Here is a 22,474-nt window from a genome sequence, read left to right on the forward strand (position 1 = left end):
AAAAACAGTATTAGACAAATATATGGCAGCAAACATGACATTTACAGAAAAAATGAAAAACATTCTATAAGCAATCAGACATAAAAAACTCATAACATAACAAAAATCAAGTTGGCCATAATTCTCTCCCTAGCAACGATAAATATTAACTGATAAAGAAATGACTTCTAATCAAAAATGGCACAGCAGAACTAAAAATTCACTAAAAACAGCAGAAAGCATGACAATAACCACCCACCCACCCCCCAAAAAAGGAAAGTGAAACAAGGAAATAACTACAATCACAATTAACAAACTTTGGAGACACCTATGTTCTGCCAAACAAATTGTGGTGCACAATTAAACAGGGTGCCAAGAGCTGGCACATGCTCCTCAGACCTCAAGCAGAATAGAGTCAGATCCAGGCTAGCATAAAATGATCTAAAGGCACAGGTGGGATGCAGGACATGCAACATCAGAAAACCACAATGGAAATAAAAGATGTATTTCTCCATCAGTTAGATTCCTAACCAATGAAGATAAGAAAACAAGCAGCATCCACTAATTCTTAGCACCAAGGGCCTGTGAGTGGGGGTCAAGGAAGACTCCTGTGATACCAACCAACCTTTTAAACCCTGAAAACTGAGGGAAATAGGTTCCCAGGGCAAAGGAAAAAATAAACACAGTGAGAAGGTGAAAAGACAGGTGGTCTGAGCTCCTTAGTCTCTCCCTTCATTTCCTACACGATTCTTCAACATTTTTCAACATATGACCATTTTAAAAAGATTAATAACTGCAGAGCAATTGACAGGGGACCTATGTGGAGAAATTCCAAATAAAGTAAAAGAGGTAAAGAAAGAAAAACATGAAGGAAATAGGAACTTAAGCAAAAGGCTAAAAATATCCATACCAAGAGCTTCCTAAGGAAACAAAAGGAGACATCAAATAGTTGGCATTGTACTAATAAATTATCAACATGATTTTTTTATTTAAAAAGCTAAAGCATGGGGCACTGGGTGGCTCAGTTGGTTAGAGGCCTGCCTTCAGCTCAGGTCACAGTCCCAGGGTCCTGGGATCAAGCCCCAGGACTGGCAACCTGCTCATCAGGGAGTCTGCTTCTCCCTCTGCCCTTCTCCCTGCTCATGCTCTTGCTCTCTCTCTCAAATAAATAAATAAAATCTTTAAAAAATGATATTAAGAAAACTAAACTACTGGATGTTATATGCAATTGATGAATTATTGAATTCTACATCTGAAACTAATGATATACTAATAAGTTGGCTAATTGAATTTAAATTAAAAAAAAAAAGAAAGAAAACTAAACTAGTAGAGCAGAACAAATATTCAAAACTGTAAGAATATTTTCCTGAAATGAATAAAAACTTGAATCTATCAAATCTCACCTTGTCTCAGAACAAACTGACAAATGTTAATTAATTAATTAACTAATTAATTAATTTTAAAGGCCTTTAAGGATTTAAAATATAAGTTAGATATGAGACAGGCAAAAAAAAAAGTTAATTCATTCAATAAGAAATTTTACAAATAAATTTATGTCAGCCTCAGACCTTCCAACAGCAACTGTCAACACCAAATGGAATGTCCATTTCTGAGGTAAGCTAAGAAAACCTTCAAGTATAACAGCAATAAACAACTCTCAAGAATGCAAGAAGACTTAGAGGCTTTCCTCAAGACTACTGGATGATTAAATTCAACTAACCAAGACGTGAATCAAGGTAATTCATAAACAATAAAAATAAACTGGCGGTAAACTTTGAGTCCATTTAGATATGGATAGGATGAAAGGACTGTGAAAACTGTGATTACTAAGATTTATGTAAATGTTTTAAACTTTGACAAAATTAATAGTAAGATACAATAAAAGAATTTGACAAAAAGAGAGGAAGAAGAAAGCAGTAAGTATGCTGCTTTCCTTATCTTCAATAACAGACTTAACAGACACTGCCAAACACTGAAATGCAGCTTTAAAAAACTGAAAATATCTGTTGTAACAAATTACCAACATAAACTTCTTGCTTAAAACAAACAAACAAAAAAAAGTTGTGGGCCGCCTGGGTGGCTCAGCTGTTAAGCAGCTGCCTTCAGCTCAGGTCACGATCCTTGTGTCCTGGAATTGAGTCCCTCATCCAGCTGCCTGCTCAGTGGGAAGCTTGCTTCTCCCTCTCCCACTCCCCCTGCTTCTGTTCCCCCTCTTGCAGTGTCTCTCTCTGTAAAATAAATAAAATCTTTAAAAAAAAAAGTTGAAAATAATAACGTTTTACCTCTTTTCTATTCTTCTTTAGAAGGGTCTTTTAGAAAGTAAAATAAATTGCTGTGAATAAACATTTACATAAAATTCATTTATTCCTTCCATCTCCTCTGTTCCTTTTCTCTGTTCGAATATAATAAAATAAACTTATATTTATAAAACATATTATTCTGGGGGCATCTGTCTGGCTCAATTGGTAGAGCACACAACTCTTGATCAAACCCACAATGGCATAGAGCTTACTTAAAAAAATAATAATAAAATAAAATGAAAATGAAAACCATACTATTCTGCTTTGGAAATTTTATTCTATGCCTAAATTTGATCTCTATAGACAAAAAAAGCAGCTTCATGTTTAACAGGTGCTAACATATGTTAAGAGAAAACTGATGGCAGAGTTAGTTTTTATTTTTTGTTTTCTTACTTGCACTTTTAAATACTGCTTGAGTTTTAAATAGTGCAGTTCTATACTTTTTATAGAAATCACAAGATTATTCTCTTCCACAAAAGTTATTTTTAAAAAAATAAAGGAGTAACATCAATAAAGTCTAAGGGGAAAATGTGACAATACATTTTTATCATAAAATATTAGCACCCTATACCGGAACATTAAATTGACCTATTAAGAGATTAAGTGAAATCGGTAAGTTAAAAAATTATAATTTGTGTTATAAAAAGAGTCACAACATTTAATAGATAAGGAAAAATAACAAAAATTAGTACAGGTCTAGATAAAAAGTGAATACAAATTTTAAAACATTCTCAAGAAAAGGACTAGTAGAGTTTAAACAATAATAATTTATAGTTAATACTTTATGTTACCGCAGCAAAGAGCAAATGTTAACAAAGTCTGTGTGGGTGTAGGGGGTGATACGTGTGAGAACAAGCTCATGTGTATACCCATGCCTGTGTGTGGAGGTGGTACAGGGAGTGGGAAAACAGGAAAGGAGAAAGAAACAGTGTATTAAACCCTTCGCCTATCACAGGGGGAAAGATTCCTTTCATTTTCAGATTATGGCAAAACCAAAAAGTAAACACTAATCGAAATAAAGAAAAGAGAAAAAAAGAAATAAAGAAAAAGAAAGAAATAAAGAGAAAAGAAAGAAAGAGAAGAGAAATAAAGAAAAGAGATATAAATATGTACATGGGAGATCCAAGGACAGAGAAAATCCAACTCATACAGAGTTGGAAAGCAAAGGAAATACTATTGAAAGTACAGAGTACTTTCGATACAAATATATAGATTATAACAATTGTAAATGGGTCAATTAAAGGGAAATTATCTTCAAAATGGGTTTAAAAATCCAATCAACTTTTCTTTTTACAAGAGATGCATCCAAAATAAAATTACAGATTAAAGAAATCACAGACAGGGGCGCCTGGGTGGCTCAGTGGGTTAAAGCCTCTGCCTTCCGCTCAGGTCATGGTCTCAGGGTCCTGGGATGGAGCCCTCTTTTGGGCTTTCTGCTCAGCAGGAAGCCTGCTTCCCCCTCTCTCTCTGCCTGCCTCTCTGCCTACTTGTGATCTCTGTCTGTCAAATAAATAAATAAAATCTTTAAAAAAAGAAAGAAAGAAAGCACAGACAACAGCAAACTGTATTCAAAGCCAATAAAACAAACAAAAAAAAAGCAAACAAAGAAATATTAAGTGAGAACACAAAAAGGGAAACTTTATATTGATAAATTTTTTAAAACCACCAAAAATGTAAAATATCATACACATAAGCTGAATATATAGAACTAGACTATATAAACCAAAATGCTTAGCTAGTCAACAGAAAAATGACCAAAAAAAAAAAAAAAAAAGAGATTAACATTACACTCCTCAGCTACAACAGATTAATAAAGGAAAATACCAAAAAGAATGCAGAAGTTCTAAAATTGTAATTTATGCTCTACCTTAATTCCAGGAATATTTACAAATTTATATGTACCATTAAGCCACAAAGGAAATCCTTAAACATACAACATAGGAAAAAGTATATATTGAGGTCCACGTTCCCTTTCTAAAAGCACACACACGCACACACACAAAAAGAAATGAAAAATTAACAGCAAGTTAATCTTAAAAAAAAAATCAGTCTGAAATTTGAAAACTCTCCTAATAAATTTATCTGCAAAGAAATAATAGCCTTCCACCTATGACTCTCAATTGTTTCATATTTTTAAAAAGGTATTTCAACTGAAAGCTCTTCGAAGATCTTTTTAGCCATTCCTCCCCCCTGACATGCACAGATCCCAATGATTTTTGCATATTTACCAAGCATATACAATATATTCAGCTTTCTGGCTGATTATTTAGTATAACATGCAAAAGTAGAAAGGGTCCCTAACATTAAAGGAACATATGATTGAGTTGAAGAGTTAGGAAAATCAAACAGCAATCACCAACATAAGAGAAATACAAAAATTCAGAGAAAGAGGAAACCAGAGGAGAGAGGGAAGGCTTATTTACGTGACTTGAGTTAGGACTGGCAGATAAAAGAAATTGGAAAATCCAGAGAAGAATGGGGAAAACACTCTGGTCAAGAACACTACATAGATGAAGGTTAAAGAATGAAACAGTTAAATACTGACAGTTACAGTAAGTTACTATAGTAAATAGAGCCTAGGAAGAAAAACACTGAAGTACCAGACCAATTGTTTATCCTAAAAAAACAAGCTGCAATAAGATTTTAAAGCACAAAGGCTGTGGTTGCCAGCTGACGTTTGGAAAGGTTTTTATCACTCTGAACATCCATTCAGACTTCCACTTTGAGATATATTTCATATCTCTAGAGAGAATAACATTACCGATAAATGATTATCTTTGTTTGCCATTTGGGAAACTGACCACAACAGAGGTTAAGACACTGGCCAGGCTTTCACAGCTACTTCATGCAATTAGAAGAAAACAATAGTGGCTGAGAATTTAAAAAAATATTATCACATTCATGCTCTTCTTATTCTGTAAACTACAAACTATACACTTACTTCACATTCCAATAGTTTAACACAAAAAAATTAATTAAACTAAAAAAAAAAATCTCTGTAATCAAAAATGCTGTTTACCCTGAAAAGAAAGAAAGGAACACAGACAGATTTAGAATTGGTTTATAATAAACAAGGTAGAGGACTTGTACTGTCAAGTAAATTGGAGTGGGAGGAAATAAAGCATCTTAGTTTCTGAGCAAAATGCTGTTATTAAGTATAATTGCATCAACTTGATCCAAATCCAGTATTTCTTATTCATTGAAAAGAAACATATTCAAATAGCAGCAATTTCCTCTACAAATAAACACATTCATCCAAGGAAGTTCAACCAAAAAAGTTTAACTCTAAAGGTAATAAAAAGCAGAGGCAAAATTATTTCACTGCTTCTAATTTCAAATGATAACTTCTAAACATAAATACACTATAAGTCAATAATAATCACTTTTAAAATTCTAATACAAATTACAATGAAATTCTTTTAGTCGAACTCTATACTTTTATAAACTAAAGTACATAAAAATAAGAAAATTTTTCCAATGAATAAAAGTTACTGCTATATATTAATTAACTGTGTAAATCATTAATGGCAATATTTACATTTAACTGTTTATAATTATGATGTTGAAAAAGCTATGAGAAGAAATAGGAAGTTTCACTTACAAATGCTTAAGTTTAGAGGTAATAGACTACTTCTGAATATAAGCATCTTGATGCACCCTGCATGGAAATTTGGTTTTTTACTCCTAACAATTTCAGTTATTTCTGGACCCTTAACTTATAAGATGCATCTGAACTGAAACCATAAATTAACCATAAATACCTGTTCAGAAACTACATCTTTGAGCTTCCCTGAGTACAGTGACTCCTGAAATAGGTATGTCCCATGTAAATAATATACGGTTAAATAAGTATTTCAATTAAGTGGCCTCAGTAAGATCTTTCTATCCATTACTCTCCTCTGTCCCACATACACACAAAAACCACAATGACTTTTTTAGTATTTAAATTTGAGGGGCATGTGAACTATAAGCCAAGATGGGCTGCATACCCACCAGTGTGGATCTGTCTTCTTGCACCTGAGCTGTCACTTGGAAGGCCAAAAAGAACAGCTCTTGGATGGATATACGGGCTGCTGCAAGAATTACGCTCCCAGAAGAGAAATACTTGACATTGCCCTCCTGGCGAGATGTTTTTTCTGTTGTAAACCTTCTAAGTAAATCTGATTTAAAATGTCTGGTGAATCTAATTGTTTGGTTGAACTTAAAAGACTATCTGGTGGCTGTTGTAAAAGTCAATCTCAAAATTTTGTATTTTTCTTCAGATACAAAATAACTACAATTTGTGTTAAGTGCATAGCAATTACATGATGGCGTTTTCACATAAAACACGAGAAAGCAACTTATTTTTAAAATATTCAATGTTTTCAAAATGGTCTTTCCATTTTTATAATATTCAGGCTTCAGATTAACCATTAATGCAAATATGAATACCCTTCATTGAGCTTCAACAATATACACATCTAATCTCTTAATATGGGGGAATTAGTCATACTGATCAGACACTATAGTCACCGCTGAAGAATTCTACACATGGTTTTTAAATTTCAATAAAATCAGGGTGCCTGGGTGGCGCTGTTGGTTAAGCGGCTGCCTTCAGCTCGGGTCATGATTCCAGGGTCCCTTGCTCAGCAGACAGTCTGCTTCTCCCTCTCCCCCTGCCTGCTGCTCTGCCTACATGTACTCTCTATCTCTGTGTCAAATAAATAAAACCCTAAATGAATAAATTTCAATAAAATTTTATAAATAAGCAAAACTGACTAGATCTAGGGAATCTATAAAGCTTTATAGAAAGTTGTGTTTCTAAGGGGATCTAGCAGGCTCAGTCAGTGGAGTGTGCTGACAACTGGTTTCAGGGTTGTGAGTTCAAGCCCCACTTTGAGTGTAATGATTATTTAAAAATAAATTCTTTAAAAAAAGAAAGAAAGAAAGTTGTGCTTCTACATATTTACTGGGATTTTCAATTCCTAAACATAATCTGAGATGCTTAAGGTTTGTCAGGATCTTGCCATCTCTACTGACAACCTAGAAAAATTACAGTTATGTCTCATTTCTCTTATTTTGGATAATTACGGTATGGATTTAATCTTCATCTTAAAGGAAAATTGACCCTTTTTAAAATCTGAACTGTCTTAAATACATAATAATAGCAATTCTGCACCACTGGACATAATAAGGTCTGAAACAAGTTTTGATGTGTAATAGTCTCAAGTCTAACAATAAGTGATCTCTAAGTGGAACCCATCAAATGCTTGAAGAAATCCTTTCCTATTTTAAAGAAAATAATCTACCAGGTAAGCCATTTTCTTTAAATCTTTGATTTACAAAGGATATTTCACTAGAAATACTAAATAAAAATGATTGAGGGGATTAAGGAGTGTACTTGTCATGATGAGCACTGAGTGATGTATGGAACTATTTAATCACTATACTGTATACCTGAAACTAATATAACACCATATTTTAATTATCTGGTAATTAAAATAAAATAAAAATGATTGATGGAACCTACATAAGGCCTTTTTATATCCTTTTCCAATTAAAGTTATATTTTTAATTATTTCCATTGTTGACATTCGCACTACAATGTCACTTGTCATTCCTAGTAAAATCACTTGCTATTGTTTCATAAAACTTCTACAGAATTCCTACACTAAGATCCTATAAAAAAGTTTAGTCACTTACTGTACACAGCCCACTCTTACTGCTACAGGAATGTGGGGAAGCTGAGTGGCCCACTTCAGTGTCACATCTTGATAAACATGCAACATGTTATTATGGTTTCCAATCAAAGTATTTATTGTTCCTTCAGAAACTGTACGTTCAATATAGAAAAGAGGATAATAAGAAAACAGTTATTTGCAATAGTTTATCACTTTTAAGGAATTTATGATACAACCTAATTCTAATATCTTGATGTAAAAGCATAAAGTAATAAGGTATTTGTTTTATTTTAAGTAATAAAATAGTATTTTTCAACTTCAAGCACAAATATCAAAAACTACAAAATAATATTACAGACTTGGAAACTATAAGTAGTATAACTATAAGTAGATAGTAGCCAACATTTTTGCATTTCATCAACAAAGCATAAATTTCATTAATGTTTAACACAGTTAAATTAGTTAGCTAATGGTTTCTACTGAGCACTGGCTACAGATAAGTCATTCCAATAGGCATTACTATGCTCCTTTCTGCTTATAAAAGAGTCTGGTGTTCTTTTGCAAACATCTTGAACTGCCCTATTTTGGAAAGCTCAAATGTATACCTGAGGCCAATTCTCCAAGACATTCTGTGCGAAGTAAAATGACTGACAAAACCAAATGTGTGCTTTATATCAAACTTGCATTCGAACTTTAAAAGTTAAGATTTCCATTACATGTTCTGTAAAAAACTATTTTCCTAGATATTTAAAATATATGTGTGAATATATGCCTTTTCCGATGTATATAACCTAGCCCTGACATATGGAAAAGATAAAAGAAAAATCCTTCTACACACCTGAGCAATACGGGAGAAAACAACTTGGGCTACAATCAAGTTTCTTCATGAATCGAATCTGTCCATTATCCTTAAGGCAAAAAAAGTTTCTTTCACCAAGAACAAAAACAGAAGATGCCGACTGATTAAAAGAGACAATACATATATCAATTGCTTGCTCTCCAATGTTTAGAGTCCAATCCACCTACAAAGGAAAACTTAAAATCAATTTAGTTGCTAAAAACAAATCATTTCAGTCACTTTCATATCAATACAATTAAGAAACTGTTTTACAACAAAGTAAACATAAAATTGGCTAGTCTTCATTCACTTCTTTTTTGTGTGTGATGATCAGATTTCTGATATTTTACACACTCTAGTAGGTTTTGTCCATCTTTTACCAGATGATATAAGCTCTTCAGTGCTTCAAAATTATTCATGAATTTATGGAATAGGGCAGGAAAAAAAATACTCATATAAACTTAAACAAGGAGGTATAAGACTTTACAATAAAACTATAAAACATCGATAAACTGGAAAACACTAATAAATGGAAAGATATGCTATGTACATCACTTAGAATGATTACTAGTATTAAAATGACCATACTACCATAAAGTGATCTACAGTTTCAAATCTCTATCAAAATTCCAATGGCATTTTTCACAGAAATATACTAAAAATCCTAAAATTTATACAGAACAACAAAAGACTCCAAATAGCCAAAGAAATCTTGAGCAAAAAGAACAAAGCTGGAAGCATCAAATCACATGATTTTAAAATACACACAAAGCTACACTTAGTAAGCAAACTGCTGGCATTAAAAACAAAAACAAAAACAAAAACAAAACAAACAACAACAACAACAAAAAAAACCTAGACCAAAGGAACAGAAAAGATCTGAGAAATAAATGCATCCACAGTCAACTGACCTTCAACAAAGGTATCAAGAATGTAAAATAAAGGCAGTCTCTTTAATAAATGATGACGGGAAAACTCGATATCCACATACCATATCCAAAAATCAACTCAAAATGGGCTAAAGACATATAAGATCTGAATCTATAAAACTACTAGAAAAAAAAATACGGAAAAGATTTTTGTCTTTCTCTTGGGCAATGATTTTTCAAATATAACCTCAAAAGCAATGGCAACAACAGTAAAAATAGACAAAAGGGGTTGCATCAAACTAAGAAGTCCCTGCACAGCAAAGGAAACAATTAACAGAGTAAAGAAATAATCTGTGGAATGGGAGAAAATACTTGCAAACCACCTATCCAATAAGGGGTTAATACTTAAAAATACATAAGGAACTAGACAACTCAATAGCAAGAAAATAGCCTGATTTAAAAATAAACAAAAAAACTGAGCAGTTACTTCTCCAAAGATATACAAATGGCCAACAGGTATACGAAAAATGCTCAACATCACTAAATCATCAAGGAAATGCAAATCAAAACCATAATGAGATATCACCTCACACCTGTTAGAATGGTTATTATTAAAAAGACAAGAGATAACAAGTATTGGCAAGGATGTAGAAAAAAGAGAATCCTTGTGCACTGTTGGTAGGAATGCAAATTGGTACAGCTACTATGGAAAACGGCAGGGAGGGTTCTCAAAAAATTAAAAACAGAATGACCATATGATCCAGCAATCGTACTTCTGGGCATATATTCAAAGGAAATGAAAACAGGATATTGAAAAGATATCTACATTCCCATGTTCATTGCAGCATTATTTGCAATAGCCAAGACATAGAATCAACCAAAATGTCCACTGATGGATAAATGTATAAAGAAAAATGAGATATTATATATAAAATATACACTATATAATGGGTATAATTTAATGGAATATTATTTGGCCTTTAAAAAGAAGGAAATCCTGGGCGCCTAGGTGGCTCAGTGGGTTAAGCCTCTGCCTTCGGCTCAGGTCATGATCCCGGGATCCTGGGATCGAGTCCCGCATTGGGCTCTCCGCTCAGCAGGGGGCCTGCTTCCCCTCTCTCTCTGCTCTGCCTTTCTGTCTGCTTGTGATCTCTCTCTCTCTCTGTCAAATAAATAAATAAAATCTAAAAAAAATAAAAATAAAAATAAAAAAATAAAAAGAAGGAAACCCTGCCATTTGTGACGTGAATAAACGTGGAGGGCATTATGCTAAGTGAAATAAGCCAGGCACAGAAAAACAAACACTGCATGACCTCACTTTTATGTGGAATCTAAAAAAGGTAAACTTGTATAAGCAGAGAGTGGAATGGTGGTTGTCAGCGTCTGGGGGAAGAGGGAAATGAGAAGATCCTGGCTAATGGGTAGAAAATTTCAGTTACATAGAATGAATAAATTCTGGACACTTAATGTACAGTCTGGTGTATAATGTATAGTCTGGTGACTATAGTTATAATACTGTACTGTATTGTACATATACTTGAAATCCATTAAGATAAGTCTTAAATGTTAAAAAAGGGTAACTATGAGAGGTGATAGATGTGTTAATCAGATTAATTGTGGTCATCATTTCACTATATATATATACATATATATATACACACACATATATATACACATATACATATATATATATACCAAAAGATGTAGTTTACCATAAATTTAAATTTGTATTTATCAATTATACCTCAAAAAACCTGGAGCAGGGGAAAAGGCAGGCAGAGAATTGGGTGAGAGAATGCCCTATGCAAAGTAAGCCACCTACACAAAGATCCTATGACAGAAAAGGAAGGACCATGACTTGCTCAAAAAATATGTATATATACATAAAGAGGTTATCTGCTTCACCGAAAAATTTCCCTAAGAAAAATTTCCATTTTGTGTTTACTTCATAAATCAAATTCAATAATTAGTAAAACCTAACCAATGCAGTTGTAACTATAATGTTTTAATATAAAGACAATTTAAAAATATATCAATATGTATATACAGAGCAGTTATTAAGCTGTCCCAGTAATATAGACAGGATCCTCTATACCTCAAGAGCTACTCCAGGGTAATTCTGTATCTCTGGAACATGGTCAGCGTTTATGAAATGTTTCTTAAAATAACGAAGGAATGAAGGTAATGAATATGCTTTTTAGAATTCAGTCCCCAATCAATATTTTTAAATTTTAAAAAAAAGCAGAAAAGAGGAATAACATTGGCTGACATATACTGTATATGGCAGTCACAGTGAGATAGATGGCTACACAAAAGCATCTGGATAAAGAGGGAGAAAGACTGCCATCAAAGTTAAGCAACATGGGGGGTTAGGGGGATAGGAGAAGAATAAATGAAACAAGATGGGATTGGGAGGGAGACAAACCATAAGTGACTCTTAACCTCACAAAACAAACTGGGGGTTGCTGGGGGGAGGTGGGGTTGGGAGAGGGGGAGGGGGTTGTGGACATTGGGAAGGGTATGTGCTATCGTGAGTGCTGTGAAGTGTGTAAACCTGGCGATTCACAGACCTGTACCCCTGGGGATAAAAATACATTATATGTTTATTAAAAAAAAAAAAAAAATGGAGGGGGAGGTGAACCATAAGAGACTATGGACTCTGAAAAACAACCTGAGGGTTTTAAAGGGTCAGGGGTGGGAGGTTGGGGAAACAGGTGGTGGGTAATAGGGAGGGCACGTTTTGCATGGAGCACTGGGTGTTGTGCAAAAACAATGAATACTGTTACGCTGAAAAAATAAATTTAAAAAAAATTTAAAAAAAAAGTTAGGCTAGAAACAACAAATAATGGATCAAAGAAGAGGAATGAAAACTCACATTAAAGATACAAATTTCTGGCCATCAAGATATGACTTAGATATTTATCTACTTCAGGTATTAAAATATCTGAAAAAGGTATGAAATCCAAATGGGGCTGGACCGAAGAGCAAATAATATCGGTGTGTGTGTAAAAACAACTTGAAGGAGGAAGACCACATAGGTGGATGACCAGATTATATTATCTGAATAAGGATTCAACACTAAGAAACTATTCAGTTACCATTAAGTTCAAGTGTAGCTTACCTACATGAAAACATTCCACTGTACACAAAACATAAATGTCATCCCATGAGTCACATTTCTCCTTACATCTTAATAGGCCAGCATTCTAGCATTAAATATCCCTGTTAGCATACCTGGTAGCTCAGTTGGTTAAGTTTCCGACTCTTGATTTCGGCTCAGGTCATGATTACAGGGTCATGAGATCAAGCCCCACATCAGGCTCCATGCTGGGACTGAAGCCTGCTTAAGATCCTCTCTCTCCCCACTCCTATTGCCCCCCCCCTTCTCTCCCTTGCCCAAAAAAAGAAAAGAAAGAAAGAAAAAAAAAAATCACTGTCTATAACTTGGGCAGATACACTTCATTCAGAATGGATTGGCAAAACAAGTTTCTGAGGCTACAGACTGAAATCCAGTCACTTTCAATTCACTAGGTACTGAGTGCCATTCTCTATAACTTCCCCTTAGAGAAATATATCACATTCTAAATTAATGAGTCTCAAAAAACACAGAAGTTTACTGAGAATAATTATTTAAAAACTTTCCCACTTCTAGCCAAGACAGAGTAATAGGAAAAAGACTACCATCCCACCTGAAACGATACAGCATGGACAAAACATATGAAACACCAGTTTGCAAGGCACTGAATATCAGACATCAAAGGACAGCAATCCCTTGAAAACAAAACAAATGAGGTGAGTGGTATGACTGCTCTATCGGTGAGAAAGTTTTCAGGCCATGGCACCGGGAGGAGGAACCCAAGCAAGGCCCAGCAAATTCCCTGAATTGAGGAAATGAACACTGGGAGTTCAGCGAAACCAAAGCAGCTGACTTCACAAGACAGCATGCCAAAAGCAGGAGAGTACCACAGGGACAGAACTTTGACAGCTATAAAGAATCCTCTCAAATATTCATCTGAGTACTTATCAGCACATTCATGTAAGGAAACTACCCAAAGCCAGGGAAAGAACCACCCCAAAATATTAGAAGTAACATCGCCCAGCACTCATACCACCTGGAATACTGCCGGTGCCACTGGAACACCTCATAATTCAAAGGAAGCTAAGCAGAGCACTCAGAAGGGTGTTGTCTTGAGTCCAGAATAAGCAGCCTCAGGATGAGTGCTGCTCTGGTCCTAACAACCCAAAAGGATCAAACTGTGCAAATACCATTACTGCATCCCAGGCCAAAGCTCAAGAACAGTTATAGGAATACAAAAATGTCTGCCACCCAAAAGTAAAATGACTATATCTGGCATCTAATAAAATATCCGTAGACATGTAAAAAAAAATTAGAAAATATGATTCACAAAGAGATAAATAAATCAACTGAAGCTGACTCAAAACTGATGCAAGTGTTTGAATTAGAAAACAAGGACATTAAAATAATTATTATAATTGTATTCTATATCTTCAAAAAGTTAAGTAGAGACATAGAAGATATAACAAAAAAAGGAAACCAAATTTATTTATAAAGATGAAAACCATGAGAATTAACACCAGATTAGACATTATAGAGAAAAGATTAGTAATCTTGAAAACATGCCAAAAATTATCCAAAACATATTAGAAAAAAGTTTTAATGAAAATAAAATCTGTGAGCTACGGGATAATTTCAAGTAGACTAATGTATGTGTAACTGGAGTCCCCAAAGGAGAGAAGAAATGGAACATTAAAAAAAAAAGAAAGAAAGTTTGAAGAATTAAGAATTAAAAATTTTTTAATTTTCATGAAAACTATAAATTCACAGATACAAGAAGCTCTACAAATCTCAAGCACAAAATAAAGAAAACCACACAAAGCACATCATAGCCTAATTGCTTAAACAAGGTGGTAAGAGAAAATCAGAACAGCAGTCAGAGAAGAAAGATATTATGAAGAGAGGAACAAAAGATAAGAATGCAGGCAGATTTCTCATTAGAAACAATGGGAGCGGGATCGCAGCACCTCACCAGATACCGCCCCCGCAGCAAGCGAGCGAGCGCCGAGGCGTCGGGAAAATGGCAGACAGTTTTTCACTTAATGATGCTTTATCTGGGTCTGGAAACCCAAACCCTCAAGGATGGCCTGGTCAATGGGGAAACCAGCCTGCTGGAGCAGGGGGCTATCCAGGGGCTTCCTATCCTGGTGCCTACCCTGGACAAGCTCCTCCTGGCAGTTATCCTGGACAGGCCCCTCCTGGCGGCTACCCTAGACAGGCCCCTCCTGGCGGCTACCCTAGACAGGCCCCTCCTGGCGGCTATCCTGGACAGGCACCTCCAGGCACGTACCCTGGCCCAACAGCTCCTGCTTATCCTGGACCACCCGCATCAGGAGCCCACCCTGGGCAACCGAGTGGGCCCGGGGCCTACCCGCCTCCTGGACAGCCAAGTGCTCCTGGAGCCCAGCCCGCTGCTGGTGCCTTTGGCATCCCTGCTGGACCACTGACTGTACCTTATGACCTGCCCTTGCCCAGAGGAGTCATGCCTCGCATGCTGATAACAATTCTGGGCACAACGAAGCCCAATGCAAACAGATTTGCTTTAGATTTCAAGAGAGGGAATGACGTTGCTTTCCACTTTAACCCACGCTTCAATGAGGACAACAAGAGAGTCATTGTTTGCAATACAAAGCTGGATAACATCTGGGGAAAGGAAGAAAGACAGGCGATTTTCCCATTCGAAAGTGGTAAGCCATTCAAAATACAAGTGCTGGTTGAATCTGACCATTTCAAGGTTGCGGTCAATGATGCTCACTTGTTGCAGTACAATCATCGGATGAAAAATCTCCAGGAAATCAGCAAACTGGGAATTTCTGGTGACATAGATCTCACCAGTGCTTCACACATTATGATATAATCTTAAAGGGGAAGATTTTAAAAAGAAGAAATTGAATATAAACCCTTACACATTGAAACTTCTTGAAAATTTTCACTTTTATTCATTCATCCTTCTTGTAAATGTTCGATTTAATAAACATTCTAAGAGTTAAAAAAAAAAAAAAAAGAAACAATGGGAGCAAGAAAGAGCCACCTCTTAAAATGCCAGGGAGGGAAAAATCTGACAAACTGAAATCTTACACCCAAAGAACATATTTTCTTCTTTTCTTTAAGATTTTATTTATTTATTTGACAGAGATCACAAGTAGGCAGAAAGGTGGGGTGGGGGGGCAGGGGGGCAGAGAAGCAGGCTCCCTGCTGAGCAGAGAGCCCCATGCGGGGCTTGATCCCAGGGCCCTGAGACCATGACCTGAACTCAAGGCAGAGGCTTAACCCACTGAGCCACCCAGGCGCCTCCAAAGAATATATTTTCAAACACAAAAGCAAAAAACACATTTTGAGACATAGAAAAGCTAAAAGAATTCATCAGCAGTGGACTCACACTGAAAGAAATGTAATAGCAAGTCCTTCAGGAGGAAAAAAAATGACACAGTTGGAAATACAGCCTACACAAATTAATGAAGAGTACCAGAAACGGTAACCACATGAGGAAATATATTTTTTCTTATCATTTAAATCACATTAAAAGATACTGGCCATTTAGACAAAAATAGTAACAATGTAATAGAGTTTACAGCGTATATAAAAATATAGCATAAGACAAAAGCACAAAGGCTGAGAAACAGAAGTATGGTTCTTATACATGAAATAGTGTAATATCACTGAGAGTAGATCATGATAAATACTATAAACTCTAAAACAACTCCTAAAATAACAAAACAAGGAGTTATGGTTAATAAACCAACAAAGATAAAATGGAATCATACAAAATACTGAATAACTAACTCTAAAATTTGAAAGCAGAAAAACAGGAAAATGGAAACAAAGAACAGATGGGACAAACAGAAATCAAATGGCCATGTGACATTCTTAAATCTACCCATATTAATAATCACATGAAATGTAAATTGTCTACAAAACAAATTAGAAGGCAGAGCATATCATACTAAACAAAAAAGCAAGACCCAACTACGTGCTGCTTACAAGAAATGCATTTTCACCACAAAGACACAAACTGGATAAAAGTAAAAAGATGGAAATAGATATATCAGAACAACACTCACCAAAAGAAGAATGTTACCATAGCAAAAAGATAGAGGGTTATTTGATAATGAAAAGGGTATACGTTCATCATGAGACATAACAATCTTAAATGTTTATGTACCTATTAAAAGAATTTCAAAATACAAGAAGCAACAGACTGACAAAATTTCAAGGAGAAACAGACAATCCACAGTCAGATTTCAATACCCCTCCCCTGAATAAATAACAGAAATTCGTTAAAAAGGAAAAAAAACTAATAAGGATATAGAAGATCTGAACAATGCTGTCATCCAATCTAACTGACATCTATAGGACACCCAAGAACATCTAAAAAATGGACATTCTTTTCCTGTGCTCAATGAAATTTACCAAGGTAGACCATTTTCTAGGCTATAAAACAAATATCAAAACATCTGAAAGAATTCAAAGTCATAGAAAGTATTTCCCTGACCACAAAAGAATTAAACTAGAAATCAACAAATAGTTAAGAGGTAGCTCTGAGTAACATAGGCAGCTTTTAACTGCCTTCCCACAACTACTTTATTAAAAGCATTCCAATGGGTAAAATTTTGTTTCTCTGCAATAGACTTAATGTTCCATGGCAACACAGTCCTGCCAAGTGATTGTGGTGTAATGAAAGGAAGTTTTACTGCCATTTCTTACTCTACTTATTAATTAAAGGAGAATGGGAAAATCACTCAACTATAATTGCCTTCGGGATATATCCTCAGTGTAAGGCACAGAGCAGTACCAATAAACATGTACAATTAATAAGTAAAGGGTATTCCAGACTAAATAAAAAATATGTCCAGAAGCCTTGAATCAAGAACAACCATGGAATATCTGGAACAATGAAATGCCCATGTGGTTGGAGTGCAGAATATAAGGGACAAATGGAAAAAAACCACGATTAAGGAGGAGGTCAAGGACAATTTGACTACCATTATCAATATCATCTTCATCATCTAGATACTTCGCTAAGTGCTAAATATATATATATATGTATATATATACCTATATACATACAGATATGTATATATCTATCTACATACATATATAATGGCAACACTGTAAAATAGATATTATCACCACTTGGCAACTGAGAAAACTGAGATTTAGCAAGGTTAACAAACTTGCTCAAATTTGCTCAAAATCAGTAATAAATATAGCTTTCAAGATCTGTCCATTAAGCATCCAACTCTTGGTTTCAGCTCAGGTCATGGGTCGTGAGATGAAGCCCCAACCACACATTGGCTCTGTGCTTGGTGAGGAGTCTGCTTGAGGATTCTCCCCCTCTGCCCTGCCCCCTACTCACATGTGTACTCTCTCTCTCCTCTCTCTCAAAAATAAATAAATAAACCTTAAAAAAAAAAAAACTGACTCCAAAGTCTATGATTTAACTGTTATCAGTATGTGCGTCCAAATGAAAAAGTATGTCATATTTGTATATCCTGTGCTCTTTCACTTTTTACTATTATTAAGAAATATTTTTTCATCTCATTCTTGGCTCTGTTCAAGTTAGCCTTCCTTCCTATCTTAATTTCTATAGCCTAATACAAAAAAATTGGTTTTCTCTAATCTTCCTACCTTGGTACTCTAAATTCCACATTATTTCTTCATGTGGTTTCTTTCATATGTGTCCATCTGAAAAACACTTTACTATTTCCATTATAATTTTCAATTCCTTCTGTTTTTCCTTCTTGTCCATGGAGGTTCTCAGGATAAAGAGTTTATAACCAGGAAGCCTGGGTGGCTCAGTGGGTTAAAGCCTCTGCCTTCAGCTCAGGTCATGATCTCAGGGTCCTGGGATGGAGGCCAGCATCAGGCTCTCTGCTCAGTAGGGAGCCTGCTTCCTCCCTTCTCTCTCTCTGCCTGCCTCTCTGCCTACTTGTGATCTGTCTGTAAAATAAATAAATAAAATCTTAAAAAAAAAAAAAAGTTCATAACCATCATCTATTCCCTAATTTATCATTTTACAATTTTTCTTTTATAATTTTTTATTTATATTTTTTCTTCAAACTATTTCTATCCTTTACAATTTATCATTTACATTTACATTTATAATTTTTTTCATTTTATCATTTACAATTTTTCTTCAAACTATTTCTCAAGTTACCAAATGTCCACCTTTATCTCTGAGCCAATTTTATCTTTGTAAGCTATAAATTTTTTTATCTTTTACTTATATATTTAATCACATGTCTACTTGTATCAATATTTTTGTCTATTAAAGGTTTTGTTGTTGTTGTTTTTATGCTATGTTAGTCACCATACAGTACATCATTAGTTTTTGATGTAGTGTTCCATGATTCGTTGTTTGGATATAACACCCAGTGCTCCATGGAATATGTGTCCTCCCTAATACCCAGTACCGGGCTATTATATCTCCCCGACCCCACCCCCAAAACATTCTATTTGTTTCCTGGCGTCCATAGTCTCTCATGGTTCCTCTTCCCCTCTGATTTCTCCCCCTTCATTTTTCCCTTCCTTCTCCTAATGTCCTTCACTTCACAAATAAGTGAAACCATATGATAATTGTCTTTTCTCTGCTTGACTTATTTCACTCCATATAATCTCCTCCAGTTCCATCCATGTTGATGCAAATGTTGGCTATTCATCCTTTCTGATGGCAGATGAATGGATAAAGGTGTTTTGTTTTGTTTTTTTAATTTTTGTCTCTCTGCTATGTCAGTTTATAATCACATTAGTTAAAAGTGACCTCATCTGAACATTTAGAATTCTAGTGATGCAACTTTATAATCTAATAAATTATAACAGGACCAGGCATGTGTCTCCATTGCCCAATAATAGCCAACTAAATTTTTGCCCATTGATAGAATCATAACATAGAAAAGAAAAATAGCTAAAATAAGTATTTTTTTAAAACTTCTTCCCAAGAATTTTTATTCTGAAAAAAAAAATTGGTGGTTAAATATGACATTACTGAAATTTTTGTAAATTAAAAAAAGGCCTTACAACAAGTCTTTTTCCAGAACCAAGTTTTTGTTGTTCAGTCTCCTGTCTTTTATCTGCATCTGTTGCAAAAGCAAGTACTTGGTACCTGTTTAAAAGATATGAATAATTATAAGTGATTTTATAATTAAATAATCTTAAACTTTAAAAGCACATAATCTATAAACTTATGAGTTACTTTTTTCTTAGTTTTAAAAACTGTAACTTAAGACTAAGTTCTTATTGAATAACACTGTGACATGAAACTATGTAAAACTGTCATGATAAAGAAATTATAACCATCTCCCAAAATTCAATATTGGGAAAATAGTTCTGCCAACTATCAAAGCATTTCTGTTAGAATTTTATATAACAAACAACAATATTCAAGAAAGATCCTGAACCAAAACACCACATAGAAAAAAAGTAAATCATGCAAAGCAGCCAGATGTAGACATTGTTAACAGATATTCTATGACACCCAGAAGACCACAGTTTAGTCCTTAGCTAACCCACTTATTCATTGGCAAATTAATCACTGTGTCTTATCTTCCCCATCTAAAACTCGGGAATAATAATCTCTAATTCAAACATAGTTAAAAGAATTTAAAAATAATTTAGTTCCTGTTATAGTATCTGGCATATATTAGGTACCCAATAGATCAATAAACAGACAACACAGATTTACATATAAAGAGAGATCAATCACCTAGTAGTTTTTGGTATTTATTAAGTTTTCAATAAGGGGCATTATGGACATTATGACTTTCTGTAAGTGTTTGATAGCTTTTATTTCATTAGTAACCTTTAGCTTAAATCATTCTTAAAAACAATTTACAAATATAATTCAATCTAGAAATTATTAACTTGGTCAATAAATTTTAAATTCCCTTATTTCCCATTAATTAGTGGTATATTGTTGATGTAATAATCCTACTCTGAAGAAAATTCAGACTCATAAACTCCTTTCTTTCCTATTGAATCAAAACTCTTGCATTGTTCTTCCATAGCTAAAAGGAAAATCAGTAAATATATTTGGACATCTCATATTGTCTAAGAGAAAGATATCCGAAAGTGTAAAAATCAGCGACCTAAATGAATAAAAGCAATGTAGAATATGTAAATAAGCACTACAATGTACACTGGTATTCAAATGTCATATACCAACTCTTAAACTATCTCAATCAGGAATACTTGGTTAAAAAAAAAATGCCTTTAATTGCAGTTGGATGCAAAATGGCCATGAATTAAGATAGACTTTGCAAGGTACTCAACTGAAAATCAGTCTTATGGTTAATATGAAAGCCAAATGTATATGAATTTTTCATCAACTCAATAAATATACAGCAGTGATCTAATACATCTAATATACCTAAGAGTGTTCTGTGCTAATAATAGGAGGTATGTACATGGTTCCTAGGGAACATGGTGGCAGAAACAAGTAATTGAGATGGAGGAAATATACATGTTTTAGTATGGGTTCAGGAGGAGAAAGCCAGGTTTTAAAGAATGAGTGAACACTCATTCTGGTAAAGATGTAGAGGCATTATGGCAAGGCCAAAAGCACATGAAAACACAAGTAGTAAAAAAAGACATGAAAGGCCACGACAGAAGTTTAGGAGAAATGCGTGGCAAGGAGGAATGAGTCATGGGAAATGAGACAAAAAAGGTAGGAGGGTGAAGCTCTCGGCCTTGTAAAACCATGCTAAGAAATCCCATGGGCAGCTATAGCAAATGTCTCCATACCATTTGAGACTGATCTACAAAATTCCTCTGTCTCCACCCTGCCAAATAACTAGACCTACCTCACATTCCAACCTTCAGATAGGATTATTTCACTCTTACCAGGACACAGTAACAGAAATAGTATGCACTGGTGACTAAAACATCATCCCAGAGCTGGGCCTGCTATGGATCCAACCCCGGGCAATTAATTACATAGGCAGTTCATTTCCTGCACACACCAACCTACTAGAGGATGATATGGATATTAATGAGATTGTTGTAAAAATCCAAAGCTTTGAGCTGTTTGAACCTTCTTATAGAACTACAAAGCATTATTATATCATCCAGGAATAAGTGAGCCCCTAAAGTGGCCTCATTAACATCAAAACAGCAGGCAGAGACACAGCCAAAATTGACTCCTGATTTCCAAATCCAGACCGCTGCATTCCTGGAAGACAACTCAGAAGAGTATTTTATTACTAAATATAACTGACAGCAAATTTAGATGATGACAAACTTATAATAGCATCTATTTTATAGTTCTTCCTTAAGTCCTCTTTACTGTGAACAATAATGTACATGCAAACCTACTTCCAAAACCAAACAATTCTAGGCAAACTTGGAAATTCTGAAATAAAGAAAACACTTGGGTTTTTTTTTTTCTTACCACTGAAATGTTCAGTGATATAAGCTAAAGAATAAAATTCCCTTATTGAGACTGCTGAAAGAATAATCAGGTCCAGTGTAATAAGATTTCATGAAAGAGCATGTCATGTGTGTTTCTCAACAGAAAGGCACTAAGCACAAATACAGCAAGTCTAGGTGAATGGTAGCACTATTTAGACCCAATAGCCACAAATGCATAACATGTCCTGTGGAACACCAATGACAAACTCAGCCATATAATTTAGTGCTCTTCCATATCACATCGTAAAAACAGCATGAAGGAACTAAAAATGGGTTGAGGTGTCACAGAGCAAAAAACTAAACCTTCCAGAATCATTTATTTTCAAATGAAACATAATTGTCACCTC

At 34.7% G+C, this 22,474-nt stretch overlaps 2 protein-coding genes across 5 annotated transcripts in view; one reads left to right on the top strand and one right to left on the bottom strand.

Moving 5' to 3' along the window:
• BBS9 (Bardet-Biedl syndrome 9) overlaps nucleotides 1–22,474 on the bottom strand; it is a 466,978-nt gene that overhangs the window by 327,595 nt on the left and 116,909 nt on the right. For all 4 annotated transcript variants that reach the window (XM_046020573.1, XM_046020572.1, XM_046020574.1 and 1 more), the window contains 3 exons: nucleotides 19,740–19,824; nucleotides 8,778–8,961; nucleotides 7,962–8,091 (listed from right to left, as the gene is read on the bottom strand). In XM_046020573.1, the coding sequence (XP_045876529.1) occupies nucleotides 7,962–8,091; nucleotides 8,778–8,961; nucleotides 19,740–19,824 (399 nt within the window). The remainder of the gene's footprint in view (nucleotides 1–7,961; nucleotides 8,092–8,777; nucleotides 8,962–19,739; nucleotides 19,825–22,474) is intronic.
• Nucleotides 14,683–15,626, top strand: LOC123951685 (galectin-3-like). Its single transcript, XM_046020577.1, has one exon. It carries the CDS (start codon nucleotides 14,743–14,745, stop codon nucleotides 15,577–15,579), a length of 837 nt encoding a protein of 278 aa, XP_045876533.1. The 5' UTR covers nucleotides 14,683–14,742; the 3' UTR covers nucleotides 15,580–15,626.

Source organism: Meles meles, chromosome 10, assembly GCF_922984935.1.
Source record: "Meles meles chromosome 10, mMelMel3.1 paternal haplotype, whole genome shotgun sequence".
NCBI lineage: Eukaryota > Metazoa > Chordata > Mammalia > Carnivora > Mustelidae > Meles > Meles meles.

Excerpts from the sequence above, each read along its gene's own strand:
- LOC123951685 (XM_046020577.1), top strand. The coding sequence starts at position 14,743 with ATGGCAGACAGTTTTTCACTTAATGATGCTTTATCTGGGTCTGGAAAC.